The following is an 18,284-nucleotide window of genomic DNA, read 5'->3' as shown; positions in this document are numbered from 1 at the left end:
TTCCTTCCTTCCTTCCTTCCTTCCTTCCTTCCTTCCTTCCTTCCTTCCTTTTTCTTCCTTCCATCTTTTTTTCCACAATTTCCTAGAAATTTATAACAATTATTTCATATAATTTTAAGGTATTGATTTAGTTTATTTTTTGAAGAAAATGGACTTGTACAAGGATAGAAAAATATTTGGCTCCTGAAACAAATACAACACTATATGTCAACTAAACTTCAATAACAAAAATTTTAAAAAGGGAGAAAAATAGCAGTCAAAATTTGATTACTCATCACATGCATATCAGTATCCTAAACATTATGGGAAGCAAAAAGAAAAATAAGATGTAGTTCCCTACCTTAAAATTGCTTACCTATTACCTATAAAGTTCTATCAACATATTAAATGACACTGGGAGTTTTAAAAAAGTTTAAATGTAAGAGGTAAAATGATTACCAATTTAACGTACCTCAAAGCAAAGAATATGCTGTACTGGAAATTTTTTTGGCTTTTGCATCTGGTCCAAATTGACATCAAACATTTATTTCTTGACAGGATTCAAGGCTGTTTTGATGCTTTGGAAAAGAGATACGTAAGAATGTTTTTAAATTTACACCAAGATTAAAGCCTCATCTTTTATCCCTTAAAAAAAAAGTTTAGCCTTTATTTTGTTGTTGTGTAATAAGTGTACCATTGCCTACATTTGCATTTCTGAAACATGTCTTTTTTTATTTTATGTCTTTGTTGTCTCGTTAATGTCTTGTTTTCATTAATTAGAAAGGAAACCCTCACTTTTCTCTTTTACATACTCATATCTTTTTGACCACAGAATTTCCTCTGAAGTCACTGGAAGAGATCCAGAGGATGTGGGACAGGGGAGACAAGAATCTGGCATTTAGCACATTGAATATGTTCAAAATAGTTGTGATTAAATTCACAGATATGAAAGGAAAAAATAGACTTGAATAAGTCTAGTTTGTATTCTATGTTGGTTATTTTGTTAACTATGTTTGGTGCATGTATATAATACATTCCCTCAAAATAGCTAGTATTGTAACTTGGAGTTTTAAAAAATGCAGCTGAATTTTAAGTGCATCAGATCTTTCTTGCTGTCCAAGACAGCTATGAAGGGTGTAAAATTTAGAGGCCCTGGTCCTAGTTAAAGAGACAAGATGTATATAAATTAACCTTCTGCCTGCGTCCCCTCCTTTTCCCCATCTATATCTTCTTTTAACTTCCTCAATTCCTATCCCTTTAAGAAATTTTGAGGTGACTAAGCCTTACATAGGATTATTTAGTTGCACTCATACATTTCCTTTTTCACTGAACAGTTATTATTTATGATTTATTCAACACTGACCTGGGGGACTGAGGGATACAAAATTAAAACAGATATGGGATTGTGCACACAAAGATTTTCTAGACCATGGCAGAAAATAAATGATATTCATATGCACGGCTGATGATCAGCCATGATACACTGGCCCAGCTGTGCCTGTTGTTAAAATATTGAAATATCAGGTGGTAAATAGCTGCTTCGCTGAGACCCAGAATGACCCCCACCATGGCGTCCCCCTCACCTCATCACTGTCTCTTTTGGGATCTCCCCAGACTGATTCATAATCTAGCAATTAAAAGGTTAACATCTGGCCCAGGGGGAGCTTCCAGAAACCCAGCTCCAAGGCTAAATTGGCATCCTTTCCGATTGGCCCATACCTGTGCCATATTGTGCTGTTAAATGTTTATTTTTTTCATATTAGTTTGATATTTTTATGTAAAAATATCAGAAATATTTTGACTACACCTCTATCACAAGTATAAGTAACCATAATACTCATTAGAAATTGTTGCATGCTAAAGGAAAGATACTGATTGTTTACAATGGAAATATGGAAAAGGAGGGGTTATATCTAGTGAGGAGCATGAAGGAAATCTTCGGGAGAAAATGGCTTTTGAACTTTGAAAGCCTTTAGTATTTGGACAGGTTTAAATGGAGAATGCATACTGAATGGTGCTCATTCATTTTCCTTCAAATGAATTCCCTCCAACATTCTTCAGCATCCATCATCGACAGGCACTACAATATAGTTAAGAGCACAAGTTTTGGAATCAGTCTGAAGGAAATCCCATTTCTGCCACTTAACACCTGTATAATCTTGGGCAAGTACCAGCATCTTGGTTCCTCAGTTTCTTTATATACAAAATGGGGATAATAACAGAACTTACTCCTTAGGGTTGAGAATTAAATGGACTAATCTAAAGCACCGGTTTTCAAATGTGAGCTTGCATTAGAATCACCTGGAAGACAGTTAAAACACATATTGCCAGGCTCTACTCCCCAAAATTTCTGGTGTGAGAATTTGCATTTCAGATAAATTCCAGATGATATTGAGACTGCTGGTTTAGGGACCATACTTTGAAACCACTGATTTAAATTTTTAGTACAATGCCTGGCACATAATAAACACTATGAAAGTGTTAACTCTTTTTCCTCCCCCCATCCCTCCCTCTCTACTTTCCTCCTTCCCTTCCCCTTCCCTTCATCTCTCCCTCCTTCTCTCCTCCCACCTTCTCTTATTCTTCTTTCCCTCCTTTCTTCTTTTCTTCATTCCCTCTCTTCCTCCCTTCCTTTCTTAACTATTTAATCTGTGCCAGACATTGTACCTAAATACTGGATGAGAGAAAAATGTGATTCCTCCACTCAAGGAGGTTACAGTCTAATGGAGTCACTTCTTAAATAATTACAATGTTAGGTGTACTAAAATAGCAGTGTGATGTAAAAAGATTATCTACCTAGTTTGATGGATTTATTTTACTTAAATGACTACCTGTATGACTGAATCAATTAAATTTATTGTTTTGGGAGATTAAAAGACAACACCTTAGACGGATGGCCTAGGTTCTTAATAGTATTTATATTTGTTTTTCAGTTGTTAGTATCTTAATTTCCTACTAGGAAATAGTTAATGTTGTTGGTTTTTTTTTTTTTTGTCTCTTCCTCTCTCTGCCTGTCCCCTGCTCATGCTCTGTCTCTCTTTGTCTCTGAATAATAAATAAAAACATTAAAAAAATGTTTTAAATAGTTTGAGTAAAGTCAAGTTTGAGTATCTAGAGATTTTGAAAGATGTTCTGTTGAAGATGATGATTATTTCTAGTTGTGAAATTTTAGGTGATTTTACCCTGTTTTCTTTGCAGTTCCTATTGTGCTTAAATTCTTTAAAGTAAGCATGTACGTATTTTTAGATAGCTATAAAAAAGAGACTATATTGTACATAGCCTCCTAATTTGTCTCATCCCATTTTCAATCCCCTACCATTCTAACCCAGTGTCCACACTACATTCTTCAGAAATCTGTCTGATCATGTCAATCTCTTGCTTGAAAATCTGCCATGGCTATGTATGTATGTATGTATGTACGTTTTATTTATTTAAGTAATCTCTACACCCAAAGTGGGGCTCAAACTCACAACCCCAAAATGAAGAGTTGCATGCTCTTCTAATTGAGCCAGCCAGGCACCCCATTTCCATGACTTTTAAAATAACATTGAGAGTCCTTCACAGAGAACCTGTATAATCTGGTCTACACCTGCCTTTCCAAGTCATCACTCTCACCATTGCTAACCATAGTCAAGCCACACAAGGATTCTAGAACATGCCAAATGCCTTTTCCTTTTGTTGTAGTATTCTTTTTTGCCTGCAAAATTCTCTTCACTACCCATACCTTTTACCTGGCTAACTCCAATGTATCTTTCAGGTCTCAGCCTAAATATTTACTTACCCAGAGAAGTCTTTCCTGGCACACAGCCCCCTACCCCAGCCTAGATTGTCCTTTTGTTTAATGTTCTCAAGCACCTCGTGATGCTTTGTCATAGCAATTAACACGATTGTAATGATGTACCTATCTGTTTGCTTTTTTGTTTAATGTTTTCTCTCCTATTGGTCTGCATGTTCCTTGAGATCAGTAGCCATTTCTATTTTTGAATGAATGAATGAACTATTAATCAAATAATTAATATAAAGTTTCACTGTATAGTCTTAAAAATAAATTGTATGCAGTAACCAAAATAGCCACACAGTGTCACTAAAGTTTTATTCCTCAGGGTGAAATAGGTGAATAATTTGATATGAAATTATCAGTCCAGAAATTTTCTTTTAATTTTTTTCTTTTTTTAAAAAATTTAACTAGGTTCCATACCCAATGTGTGGCTTGAACTCACAACCCTGAGATTAAGAGTCTCATTCTCTACTGACTGAGCCAGCCAGGCGCCCCTGGTCTGGAAAATTTCTAATTTGTATTCTAGTTTTTAAATTTTTATCAGAGGCTAGATTGAATCTCTATCTATATATTGGATTACTCTTTCAAGCAGAGAGAATCTGTTTATAGTAATATATATGCAGGTAGGGCAAGGGGTTTTATAGACATACCAGACTTTAAAATTTTTTCTTTAGTAGATTAGTTTCAAAAGACAATTTTTTGGAGATACTTGTGGCATATTTAATGTTTAATAATAATGAATTATTTTGTGTATCTTTTGCTTCTTCAACTAAAATATAACTTTTAGAGAGTACAGATAGTATTTTTTTTTTGCAACCTTCCTCTCCCCAGCAGAACCCTATGTATGTAAATTTATACACATTTGAATACATGAGTGAATTAGTATCCCTTTTTCAGATCTTCTACCCAAACCTTTGAACGTCTCTTAAATCATAATTAGCTTTTATTGAAAATAACAATAATATCTGTACAAGTATATAATAACAGTAGTTTTCTTTTCTCTTGAAGCTACACATGGCAGTACTTACAGTAAGTACACATTTAAAGACCAAGCGCATGTCTCTGTTGTCTTTTGGCAAGTAAAACATTAAAATAGTAGTGTCCCCACTTCTCCCTGAATTTCTTTATCTGTCCTATGATATTTTGGAATTAAAAAAAATAGAATCTGTCAGAAGTTTTTTTTTTTTTAATGTTTATTTATTTTGAGAGAGAGAGAGAGAGAGAAAGAGAGAGGAGGGAATGGGAGAGGGGCAGAGAGAGAGGGAGAGACAGAATCCCAACCAGTCTCTGCACTGTGATATGAGGCCCTGGCTCACGAGCCGAGCCGTGAGATCATGGCCTGAGCTGGTACCATGAGTAAGACACTTAACCGACTGAGCCACCCAGGTGCCCCGAATCTATCAGAAGTTTTTTTATTTTTTTATTTTATTTTTTTTAACATTTATTTATTTTTGAGACAGAGAGAGACAGAGCATGAACGGGGGAGGGTCAGAGAGAAGGAGACACAGAATCTGAAACAGGCTCCAGGCTCTGAGCTGTCAGCACAGAGCCCGATGCGGGGCTCGAACTCACGGACCGCGAGATCATGACCTGAGCCGAAGTCGGCCGCTTAACCGACTGAGCCACCCAGGTGCCCCTATCAGAAGTTTTAATAAAAGATCACAAATTATGTATTTCTTAGGTATTTTATAATTCATGGGGGAGTATATAGGATATACTGTCTGCTTCATATATTGGCCATCAGGATTTCGTTTTTTGAGTTACTTTAAAGACTTGGAGGTTTTTGTTTTTGCAGTTTTGTAGACTTTTTGGAGTTTTGTGAGCTTCTGGTATGTATAGTTAAGAATAGAAAGAAAATGAGAAGATACTATTGGGAGTCTTAGATATTTGATTTACTTAAGCATTTTTAATTCAGTATTCAGTGAGGAATAATCTAGTAAGTTTCAGAAATTAAATGTTGTTTATTTTTCCTTAAACAGCTTTACACAAATCCCAAGGAACCTGAGGTAAGAACACACATTGAGATGTGATTATGCTTTATATTTACATGTTTACCTGGGTTGAGGCTATTGATTATGTTACTAGCTTACTGTGTGAGCAGAGTAACTCATTATGAGCTCTTTCAGTGTGTTTTGTTATGAACTTCACCAATTATTTATTATGAGATTTTAAAAACCACTTAGGGGTATTAAAGAAAAAGCATAGAGGAAAGCCTATTCCCTAACATGTTAAAATTAAAAATCTCTGCCTGTATAAAATCACATTTTATTATTTATTTTAACCTTTAATCCTTTATTTAAAGGATTCTGAATCCTTTCTGTTTGTGGCCTTCCGGAAAATATGGCAGAATTCTAAACTTTTCTCCTTTTTGCCAATTAAATTCTCTTCTTTTTGACCTTTTCATAGATTTTTACATCTTCTTTTATCTCTAAACGTCTTTCCTATCAAATCCTACTCATACTCAAGGCCAATTTATGTTCAAGTCTCCCATAAAAGCCTCTTGGCCTATGCTGTTCACACTAATTTCTTCCTTCTCTAAATTTCTTTTCTAGCAAGACTTCACAATTTAACATTCTCAGTTGATTCATGTAGATTACTTTATCTCTCCAACCAGATTTTGAGTTCTTTAGGACAAGTGTCTTATCTTGTATTCTGTGTCCCAAAGTGAATTTCATAGTCCTGGGCATGTAATAGTTCCTTGTGCTACCTTGAATGGCAGCTGTGGCAATGATACAGAAATGGAAGGTGAAGGCCTCTATTCTTTCTTTTCATTCTGTTCTCTTTACTTCCCTCCTAACTTTTTTTCCTTTTCCCTTTTCTTTGCTTTCAATTTTATTTCTTAAGCCTATGAATTTAGCCTAACTGATGGCATTCAAGACTAAATTAAGCATTTTTAGCTTTTAATATCCTTTTTGGGGAAGATTATAAATAGCTGTTTTAGCAAGGTGGAAGAAAGCTGGTACATACAGGTGGGTAACAATTCCTCAATCCCCAAACTACCGCTTTTTATCTTTCTCTTATTTAGTTTCAGAATGTTTTTTTTTTCCTTGTAGGTTTGGAGGGAAGTTTCCCAAACTAAAACCTTCTGATAAATTGTTAATAAATTGGTCATTTTCTTAATGCAATTAATTATTTTGTTTTCTTATGTATACAAAACTCCTAGTCTGAAACCAGTGCTTTTGAGATAGTGAAATGCTGAATAAATTGGGCTTAACTGTAGAAAACTCTTAAAGTGGAGGGTGTATGTGGGGATGCTGTTAGATGAGCTTTGATACAAGTAAAATAATGAAGTTAGAAAACAAAAGCTTATAAAATGAGGTGCTGAACTATCATTTATAACCAAGAAAAAATATTTAATATTTTGAATGCTTGCAGATTGTTCCGTATAGCACTGATCTCTAACTTCTGTGTTCATGGCACACTTTTGATTACTAGAAATTTTAGTGTCATGTTTGAGGGTATTAAAAGACCCAAAAGATGGGGCGCCTGGGTGGCGCAGTCGGTTAAGCGTCCGACTTCAACCAGGTCACGATCTCACGGTCCGTGAGTTCGAGCCCCGCGTCGGGCTCTGGGCTGATGGCTCGGAGCCTGGAGCCTGTTTCGGATTCTGTGTCTCCCTCTCTCTCTGCCCCTCGCCCGTTCATGCTCTGTCTCTCTCTGTCCCAAAAATAAAATAAACGTTGAAAAAAAAAAAAAAAAAAAAGACCCAAAAGAAGGTGAAACCAGTCAGCAATAAGTACAGTGTAACTATGGGATAGCAATGTTCATAATGCCTAAAAGTATCCATGGGATTGCACTATTTTGTAGTTGCTGTTTAACATCAAGCCACTGATACAACTACTTACCTCCCTAATCTCATTTTTTTATATACTCACAAAACCACATTCCCACATAAACACAGTCTTTCTTTGGCGTTTATCTGATATTGTGCCATGTTTCTTGATTCATATCTATAGAAGTATATTCTTCCCTAAACAAAACTAAACAAACAATAGCAATATTAATATATACCTGAGGCAAAAGCATTTTACACATGGATTAAAATTTGTAGTGATTTTGTGAAGAGTCTCTCATGGAATAATAGTCGCGAACCTCTGTCTTAAATAAGTGTGCTTACCCAATCCAAGGGCCAATGGAGTTTTGTACAAAGTTGTGGTGTTCCTATACTTGCAGTTTTGTTCTGGTTGCTCCATTTCATGACAGAGATGAACTGACAGAGATAACTAAAATAGTGATGAGGTATAGTATAGCTTTCCTATAGACACATACTACAAAATATGTGGAGAGTATTAATAAGATGTGTAAACCAAAATGTGAATATGTTAAGAAAAGGTTTACACGACTTAATGCATGATAAAACTGTAAAGAATGGCTAGGTTTCAGGGCACCTGGGTGGCTCAGTCAGTTAAGCGTCTGACTTTGGCTCAGGTCATGATCTCACAGTTTGTGGGTTCGAGCCTCACATTGGGCATCTTTGCTGATGGCTCTGAGCCTGGAGCCTGCTTCAGATTCTGTGTCTCCCTCTCTCTGCCCCTTCCCAATCATGCTCGGTGTCTCTCTGTCTCTCAAATATAAATAAACATTAAAATTTTTTTAAAAAAAAGAATGGCTAGGTATCTTACTGTTTCACCATCTATTCCTATGTGCCTATTGAAGGTGGTCAGCATCCACTTTTAATAGATTGCTTCAAGAACTGAACTATACACGGTTCCTGTTTCTAGTCACAATTTGCTTTTAGAGACTTTGTTTAAAAAAAAAATCCTTGGGGCGCCTGGGTGGCTCAGTTGGTTAAGCATCTGACTTCAGCTCAGGTAATGATCTCACAGTTGGTGGGTTCGAGCCCCACATTAGGCTCTGTGCTGATAGCTCAAAACCTGGAGCCTGCTTTGGATTCTGTGTCTCCCTCTCTCTCTCTCTACCTTTCCCCTGCTCGCACTCTGTCTCTCTCTTTCAAAAATAAATAAACATTAAAAAAAAAAACAAACCCTTGTAGAGGGGCACCTGGGTGGCTTAGTCGGTTAAGCATTTGATTCTTGACTTTGGTTCAGGTCATGATCTCACATTTCTTGAGTTCGAGTCCTATGGCAGGCTGTGTGCTAACAGCATGGAGCCTGCTTCAGATTCTCTGTCTCCCTCTCTCTCTGCCTCTTCCCTGTTCTCCCTCTCTTTCAAAAATAAACAAACATTAAAAAACAAGAAAGAAACCTCAGTGTTAAAAAATTCCTTATAAGAATGAAATCCTATTGAATATGAACTCTATTCTGGCTGAATATTTATTTACTCAGCATTTTTTTTTTTAAAGTAGGCTCCAGGCCCAACATGGGCTTGAACTCACAACCCTGAGATCAAGAGTTGGATGCCTTACCAACTGAGCCAGCCAGGTGCCCCAATTCAGCAAATATTAATTGGGTTCCCTTTATGTGCCTAACACTGTTCAAGGTATAAAAACACAGGAGTTAATGGGATAAATAAGGTCTCTGTTCTCTGGAAGTTTGCATTCTTATGCGGGAGGAAAAACAATAAACAAACAAAAACTAGCAAAAGAGTTTCAAATAGTCATAATGCTATGAAGAAAATAAAAGAAAAGTGTGTGCTGGAGAGTGCCAAGGCGGGGAATGGAAGAGGAAGGATTGGAGGGAAGTCTATGGAAAGCCTTCAGAGCTAAGCATGAAGGGCCAGAGGAGTCAGCCTATGCAGGTCTGTGAGAGGCAATGGCACATAACTGGCAGAATAGCACAGGAGTTAACACTGTAGGTGTTGAAGTCAAATCCTTACTAGATTCATGTATAGTGAGGAAAATAATAACTACCTCAGAGCATTGATTGCATAAGAATGAATAAATGTAGAGCATTTAGGGCAGTGCCCAAATATTATTATCATCAACTGGAGACAGCATGTTCCAGAGTATAGGTGTGCAAAGGCCCTAAGCCAGGAAGGCATCTTGTGTGTTCATGGACAGAAAGGGTGCCCTGAGCCTGGAACTTGGCAGGTGGGAGGGAAAGAAGCCGAAGATAAGGTCAGAAAGGTAGAGAGGGGACAGATGTGTAAGGTCTTGTGGGCTAAGGTAGTTTGGGATTTTATTCTAAGGGCAATAGGAAACTGTTGGGGGGTGTTTTAAACAAAGGAGTGACATGGTCTGATTTGTGTTTTCAAAAGCCCTCTGGCTATAGAATAGAGAATGAATTACTGGTCGAATAGTTTACAAGTAAGCAGGTCAGATGAAAAGAGAAGTGGTAAAAAGAAAGAGAGAAAGAGAAAGGAAAGAAAGAAAGAAAAGGGAAGAAAAGGTAAGAGAAGAGAAGAGAAGAGATAGTGGCGGTTTGGACAGGGAGATAATAATGGGTGGACTTGGGATATGCTTTGGAGAAAGGCCTGACAGGTCTTGCCAGTGTATCGGAATGTGGAGGGAGGAGAAAGGTTATACATTGCTGTTGCTTTGGTATCTGTGAATAGATTCAATATGATTAACAGAAACCATCACTGAGTGGTTTAAAGGCCCATCTTTATTAGGCAACACATTAATCTGAAAAGCAGGAAAATATTTTATGAAATGTTAAGAAGAGACTAATGCCTGCTGTAAAATATCTTTTGTCATAAATCAGTCAGATGGAAGTTATAAGAGGTTAGCATTCTGTGTAAAAAATTACAAACATAACTCTTTTATTAATTGCTTCAGGGGCCAAATAATAAAGTGTTAATAAAATCATCAGCTGCTAAAGGATCTCCTCTTGTTATAATTAAAAAAATAGAAGAACTCAGAGTATCAGAAAGCTAGAGTCTTTGTGAAACATGGGCAGGCAGGAAGAATAGGCATTGTTTGCTTGACAGGGCAATTACACCCAGCATTAGCCAAGAGAGGATGTTGCGTATCTAGCCTGTCTGGGGGAAGCGTGTCGCTGTAGGCACCTCTAGTGTCACACACCTCTCCTACTGTACTCATAAAACAGTCTTCTAAATTTTCTTTGATTTCCCAAGTAGACTGTCTTGCTAGAAAAAAATTTTTTCTTTTAAATTAAGTCCACGTGAATTAGTTGTTTTAGAGTTTAAGCAGCATGAGCCAATTTCCCCAGGACCTGATCACCTGTGATTAAGTTGTTTGCTAAGGTTTAAAAACAGCAGAGTTGGAAGACCAAGTCTTAGAGTAGAGAAAAGTAACAGAAACATTGAGACGTTTTCTGATCAATCTAACATCCTCATTCCCACAGTGTCAAGGAACAAATACTTAGATGAATGAAGGGCATTTTTTGTGTTGTAACTTAAACTTATATCCTTTACCTGTCTTTAGGACCTTCTCTAGATATGTGGACAAACTTTACAATGTATCTGGACCAAACGTTTGCTTCAACTACTAGACAATCATTTTATTTTACATGGAGTATGTTTCTCATGAGGATGTGCCCCTTTTTATTTCTAGATTTGTTAACAGTGAGGGGAACAAATAGCAGTGGTATCTAGTTTTTAGTGCAGAATCAAAGAGCAAGATCTGAAGTCATAGATCCTGGTTCCTTTTTTTTTAATATTTAGAAAAAATTTTTAAGTTTATTTATTTATTTTGAGAGAGACAGAGACAGTGTGAGTAGGGGAGGGGCAGAGAGAGAGAGTGAGGGAGAGAGAATCCCAAGCAGGCCCCACACTGTCAGCACAGAGCCCAATGCAGGGCCTGAACTCACGAAACCATGAGATCATGACTCAAGCCGAAACTGAGAGTTGGACACTTACTTAATCAACTGAGCCACCTGGGCACCCGGATCCTGGTTCCTTTTTGAATTTTTCTAGTTTTCCTGTTGCCATTCTAGTCTTCCTGGAATTACTGTAGTAGCCTCTTAATTGCTCTCATGGTTTCTCTTCTTCCCTCTGCACTATTAAAATAACCAGAGTGATCTTTAAAAAAATGCGAATCACTACCATGCTTAAAACACTTTAGTATACTTCTGGTTTACTTAGAATAAAATCCAAACCCCTTATCATGGCCAATAAGTCTCCACAATCCTCATCTCCTACACTCTCTCACTTGCTTATTCATCTCCAGCCACTTGGCTTCCTCTTTGACCCTGAAAGAGGCTTACTTCCCTACTTTAGAACTTTTCATTGCTATTGCCTCTGCCTAGGATACCTCCCCCTCCCCCAGATCTGCACATGACCTCCTTTTGTCACTGAGGCTCAATTCAATCATCATCCCTTCAGGGAAGCCATCTTTGGCCCTTCTAAACCAAATTAGCACCTCTCCCTTCAATTCTCTGTAACAGCTTTTTCTTCATATTCTGCACAGAATTTATTACTATCTGAAATTATTTTATTTGTTTATTTACTTATTGACTGTCTCTCTCACTAGGCTTTGTATTCCAGGAAAACAGGGACCTTTTTTGTCACGTTCACCACTTTAACTCCAGTGCCTAACACAAAGTAGATGTTCCATAAATATCTGTTACATGAATGAATACATTCTCAACTGGTCTCTCTGTCATTTACCTGTGCTGGGTCAGATACTTGAATCTGTGTCTTAGTTTCTCCATCTTTGAAACACTAACAATAGAATTTGCCATCTTGGGGCACCCAAGTGGCTCAGTCGGTTAAGTGGCTGGCTCTTGATTTTGGCTCAGGTCATGATCTCACTGTTGGTGAGTTCAAGCCTTGCATTGGGCTTTACACTGACAGTGCGGAGCCTGCTTGGGATTCTCTCTCTCTCTGTCCTTCCCTTGCTCTCTCTCTCTCTCAAAATAATAAATCAACTTAACAAAATGAATTTGCCATCTAACTCATTTTTAGCATGGAGGAGAAAAATTAAGCTATATTTATATCTGGAAATATTACTCCTGAATGATGTAATGCTGTGAAACAAACAGGTATATGGTATTGTAGTAGGTATACAATAAAAATATTCTCCACCTATCATCAGGTAAGATTCTGGATTTCCTTTTTTTAAGTAATTTCTTTCTCTGTTTCATTTGATGTTTCTAGAAAGTGACTGAAATATACCAGTTCAAATTCAAATACACAAAACAAGGAGCCACTATGGATTTTGACAGGTAGAATCTAATTAATTGTTTAATAAACATGAGAAATAGGATTGAAGTAAACATAAGCTTCTTGAAGCCATAGATAGGCCTTATATTTCCTTTGTAACTTCCCCACTGATCCTACAAAAACCCTCTATTATAGAAAGAGACTGTAAGAGTCATTTAAATTTCTAAAATCTGTGGATGAAATTGGTAAGAGTAGAGTCTTCCTTTGCTTCTTTTCCTCTTCTCATAGGTGATATTAGTGGGGTCTAAAGACAGTCAAGTTTGGTGGTTAATAGTTCCAATTCCTAAGGCAGAGAGACCTAGCTTGGGACACTCTATTATTGGTCTAACTTTGGACAGATTACTCAACCTCCCTAGATGTTAATATTCTCATCTGTACGGTGGAATGAATAATATTTACATCATATGGTTGCTGTGACTATTAAATTACGATGCATAGACAAAACTTGGCCCATGCCTGGCACATTTTAAAAAGCTGTAAATGGTACCTGATGGTAGTGGCAGTGATGGTGGTGGTCCTTGGAGGCAATGGTGGTTGGTAGGTGGCACAGTAGTCGAAATATTAATGAGGCTGTCTACATGTTGTTAATTGAAGAACTCTGTAAGAGTCTATCTAGCCACTAATCTAAAGTTTCTCAATTGCTGTGCCAAGATATTGATCTTCTCTGCCCTCAAGATAGCTAGCCTGGGCCTGGAGTAGATGAAATCCCTGAACTATTTGCCTATAGACACAAATATTCTCATCTGCTTGTCCCAGTATGTCATACAAATGTAATTTTCTGTGTGTGTCCCTGTATGGAAAAAAGACTGGAAAGCACTGTATTTTCCTATCAAGTCTAAAGTGCCAAATTAAAAAAAAATTTTTTTTAACGTTTATTTATCTTTGAGACAGAGAGAGACAGAGCATGAACAGGGGAGGGGCAGAGGGAGAGGGAGACACAGAATCCGAAACAGGCTCCAGGCTCTGAGCTGTCAGCCCAGAGCCCGACGCGGGGCTCGAACTCACGGACCGCGAGATCGTGACCTGAGCCGAAGTTGGCCACCCAACCGACCAAGCCACCCAGGCGCCCCTAAAGTGCCAAATTTTAGATACACTAATGGGTTAAAGAGCAAAGATGTGGGTATTTGCTTCAGAGAGTCCCCAGTATAGATGGAGATATTTTATTGAAAAGCAACATTTATTCCTATCCCAGTAACTTTTGGATTCAGAAAGATCTAATTTTGCTGATGAGATAGAATAGAAGTGGAGAGGATGGATGATAGTGAAAAGCCCTGAGTGGTAGAAGGCTCCAAGTCAGGGGAATGAGTGCCCATGAAAGGAATGACTCTGAAGAGAAACGTGGCCTAATTCTCAATTTTTTGTGCTATTAGCTCTGTCTTATCATTTACTGCAAGTTTGAGAATTTCTCTCTGAGATTCACTTCCTTAATTATTCCCTTATTTGTAAAACACAGACCGCACTAGGATGTGAAGAGGAAGTAAGTTCTAGGAATGAGAATTAAAATATTAATCATCATAAACTAATATATATATATGTGTATATATATATATGTATATATTTGAAAGATTATACACTTTTCATACATATTCTCCCACATTAAACAGTTGCCTTTTACTCTCTAAAATTCAAATGTACTACTGGCAACCAGATTAATCTCTTTTATGAAGGCATATATGCCAAGAGGTGAGCAGTAACACAAATGGCCAAATCTTTCAGCTACTAAGGAGGAGAGAAGGTAATGCATATTACTAGTTTCCTAGAAACTAAAGGTAAACATTTATTTAAATGATTGATCATACAAAATTACCTTATCACCTCTTCCATGGTAAAAATAGCTTCCCTTTTAAAAGAGTGCAAGAGAGTCTTGAGTATGATTTTACATGATATGATTTTATGAATATGATATATACTGAAAGATCCCATAAGCTACATGCTACATGCCCCTTCACTCAGGCTACCTATTTCAAATTGGTTAAATCTTAGTAGACAATATATTCAAAATCAAAAGAGGACCAAATGTATTCACTTAATAATGTCTATTTTATGAATTTACATTTCCTCCAGTACTCAATTAAGATTATTTTTCACTATTGAATGATTACTATGTGAAAGGCATTGTGCAAATATATTGCAGTGATAGTTCTTCCTAGAAACTACTCAAATATGAGACCTATTTGAAAAGAGAATTTTGGAGAGAAATTAAAAATATTTAGGGTTAGAAGGTAATTTGGTTCAACTTATTCATTCATTCATCCCACAAATATTTATTGAGTATTTACTGTAGCTGGCACAAAACAGTACTGTGGGCATAAGAAGATATAGCCATGCATAATCTAAAGGGGAGCATACAAACAGTTATAAACAGGAGTAATGTATGGGAATTATCAAGAAAAACTTCCTTAAAGAGGTGACACATGAGCTAGCTATCAAAGGATGAATTTAGGAGAGTCAGAAAAAGTACAAGTGGGAAAAGTGGGAAAAGTACAATATGAGCAAAGTGAGCAGCATGTGCAAAGGCATGTAGGTGAAAAGAAACTGAGTAGTAAATGCAGATGAGGTTGGAGGTGAGGGTGTGGCTGGTCATGAAAGGCATTGAACACATACCATTCTTGAATTTGATTGAAAGGTGATAGGTGTAATAGAAGAATTTTAAGCAAGAGTGATATGAGCAGATTTTCCTATAGGTGTGTTGTTGCAGCAGTAATATAGAGAATCTTATTGCAGTGTGGACAAGAAGAAAAGCTAGAAGAATAGATCGCCATTGTTGCAATCCATGTAGGGGAGGGGATGTCTCTGACAGATAACCAGACAGTAGAAAGGCCCAGAGCTGATGACTGATTTTCTATTTGGAGATGTGTAGAGATGTGTAAAAGCTTATCTCACAAGTGAGCTAACTGACCTAGAGTGTCTAAATGACTTGACCCAGGTCATTCAGCTAGTTAGCACAGACCCAATCAAGTCTTCTAATTCTTTTTTTTTTTTAATATAATTTATTGTCAAATTGGCTAACATACAGTGTGTACAGTGTGCTCTTGGTTTTGGGAGTAGATTCTTGTGATTCATTGCTTACATACAACACCCAGTGCTCATCCCAACAAGTGCCCTCCTCAATGCCTATCACCCAGAGGTTTGTTCTCTGTATTTGAGAGTCACTTATGGTTTGCCTCCCTCCCTCTCTGTTTGTTAACTATTTTTTCCCCTTCCCTTCCCCCATGGTCTTCTGCTCAAATTCCACATATGAGTGAAAACATATATCTGTCTTTCTCTGTCAAGTCTCCTAATTCTAAATCCACTGTTCTCACTGTTATGTGGTTATTTGTAACTCAAATTTTTAAGAAATCAGGTCATATTTAAAATGCCTTAGGAACTTGCTACCTAAGAAATCCATTGTATATACATTGCAAAAAGTACAATCACTGCTCTAATTTACATTCTACAGATATTCTCAAGTGTCCTGATGTTTACTTTATATTTACTTGATTATATGGTAAAGAGTTTTGTTCTTTTTGAAATAGATTTTCAATATTGTATATGACTGAAAAGTATGCTGTTTTTCTATTTGGCTATAGTAGTAGTATAAGCTTCGAAAGTGGGACAAACAGTGAAGATGTTAAGAAAGCCAGTGTTCTACTGATCCGCAAATTGTACATACTAATGCAGAACCTTGGACCCCTTCCTAATGATGTTATACTTACTATGAAACTCCACTACTATAATGCAGGTAGGTGGAGACCACTAGTCAAATTCCTTCTATTTATTTATGTATTTATTTATGAATTTATCTATCTATTTATAGAAAGCATGAGCTGGGGAGGGGCAGAGAGAGAGAGAATCCCACGCAGGTTCCCACGCTGTCAACGCAGAGCCTGATGCAGGGCTTGAGCCTACAAAAATGATGAGATCATGACCTGAGCCAAAGTCAGACGCTTACTGGTCTGAGTCACCCAGGCGCCCCTAGTCAAATTCCTTCTTAAGCATTGAAGTAATATTTTATATAGAGAGATTTTGTAAGCATCTGAGAGATCTGTTGCTATACATGAAAGATTAATCTAACTTCTTGATTAAATTGAAACACAGTTTTCTTGGTTTTCTGCCCTTTTCATTTTGCAGTGACTCCTCATGATTACCAACCCCCTGGTTTTAAAGAAGGGGTAAATTCACACTTCCTGCTGTTTGAGGGGGAGCCTGTAAACCTGCAAGTGGGATTGGTCTCCACTGGCTTTCATAGCATGAAAGTAAAAGTCACAACTGAGGCCACCAGAGTGTCTGATTTGGAGAACAATCTCTTTCAGGAGAACAGCACAACTGAGATTACCCATCAGGGTCTAGACTTTGATGAGGAAGAAGAAGAATGCAGCAATCATGTAAGACAAAGCTTTAGTGAGACTCTGTTGCTTCAGTTAAACATAGCTAACATTTTCCAGTTCCTACACAGGTTATATCACAGTAACAGTCCAATGGAGTATGCCAGGTATAAAACCTAAAACAAAACTAGCTCTCGACCTCAGGGAGTCTTTACTGTAAAAATGTACTGTCTTCAAGAAGGGAATATACTTTGTTAGATGAAATTGTCCATTATGAGGAGAAGAAAAAGACTTTCTAATATATGAATTTTATAAAAGGTACCCATGAATTTCTTTCTTCCATTTATAGGTAACATTTTTAGGATTTAAAAAATATTCTAGGTATTTATTCATACTCACTGGAAGTATAAATAAGTTCTTGATTACTGGGATAATTGAGTGGTCAGAAGTGGTGGAAAAGAAGTTACAGATAATCTCAAGTCAGAGTGAAAACAAAATGATAGTCAACTGTTGGTTATGTGGACAGAGACAAGCTTTGGGCTAGGTCCCTGGGAAAAGTCAGGGAGCTTGTTTGGAGCCACTGGACCAAATAGATAGGACTCAGCCTTTTACCTTCCTACTTTCTCCAGTAGAGACTAGAGTTGAGTACTTGCGAGGGCCCCACTGTGTCCTAGGTAAATCCACACCCTGTCATCTAGATAACAAAGTTTAATGTGTGTCAGCATTGTATTAAAAGGATTCTGAGCTAGACATAAAGGGTTTTTAGAGTACTTAGTGGGAAGAGATGCTATAAAATCTTTTCAGGAACTATTTTCAGATTAGGATGCTAATTTGTTTGCCTGAGATAGTTTGAGTCTTCCTTAAAGGGATAACTATAGTAAATAACTTTTGAATGTTCTTTCTGATTCTTTAAATCTGGTGTATTTCATATATTGAAAGAGGTCTTATTTCAATTAATATAAATAATATAACCAAACAAGATTCTTTTTTCCATCTTTAGTATTTTCACAATGTCATACATGCTAATGGCTTTAGAGTCTGGTGCAACTTTCTTCTGAATCTGTTCAAGGAAGATATAGCTAACATAGGCTAGTTTTAAAAAAAATAAAGGGTTTTTTAAATGTTTATTTACTTCGAGAGACAGAGAGAGAGAGAGAGAGAGAGAGAGAGAGAGAGAGAGAGCAAGTGAGCGGGGGAGG

General features: G+C 37.1%; 1 protein-coding gene across 6 annotated transcripts in view; it reads left to right on the top strand.

Moving 5' to 3' along the window:
• The window catches only part of HORMAD2 (HORMA domain containing 2), a 90,725-nt gene that overhangs the window by 16,873 nt on the left and 55,568 nt on the right, over positions 1 to 18,284 (top strand). For 3 of the 6 annotated variants that reach the window (XR_005787034.1, XM_040463979.1, XM_040463978.1), the window contains exons 5-10: positions 538 to 574; positions 4,766 to 4,786; positions 5,737 to 5,763; positions 12,716 to 12,783; positions 16,351 to 16,502; positions 16,892 to 17,145. Coding sequence is in view for 5 of the 6 variants with exons in the window: in XM_040463979.1 (XP_040319913.1) it covers positions 538 to 574; positions 4,766 to 4,786; positions 5,737 to 5,763; positions 12,716 to 12,783; positions 16,351 to 16,502; positions 16,892 to 17,145 (559 nt within the window). In the remaining variant the exon portion in view is untranslated. The remainder of the gene's footprint in view (positions 1 to 537; positions 575 to 4,765; positions 4,787 to 5,736; positions 5,764 to 12,715; positions 12,784 to 16,350; positions 16,503 to 16,891; positions 17,146 to 18,284) is intronic. The other 3 variants (XM_040463982.1, XM_040463980.1, XM_040463981.1) reach the window with 3 other exon arrangements.

Source organism: Herpailurus yagouaroundi, unplaced genomic scaffold, assembly GCF_014898765.1.
Source record: "Herpailurus yagouaroundi ecotype Mexico unplaced genomic scaffold, PumYag 428, whole genome shotgun sequence".
Classification (NCBI taxonomy): domain Eukaryota; kingdom Metazoa; phylum Chordata; class Mammalia; order Carnivora; family Felidae; genus Herpailurus; species Herpailurus yagouaroundi.
This window is presented reverse-complemented; position numbering and strand designations above follow the sequence as displayed.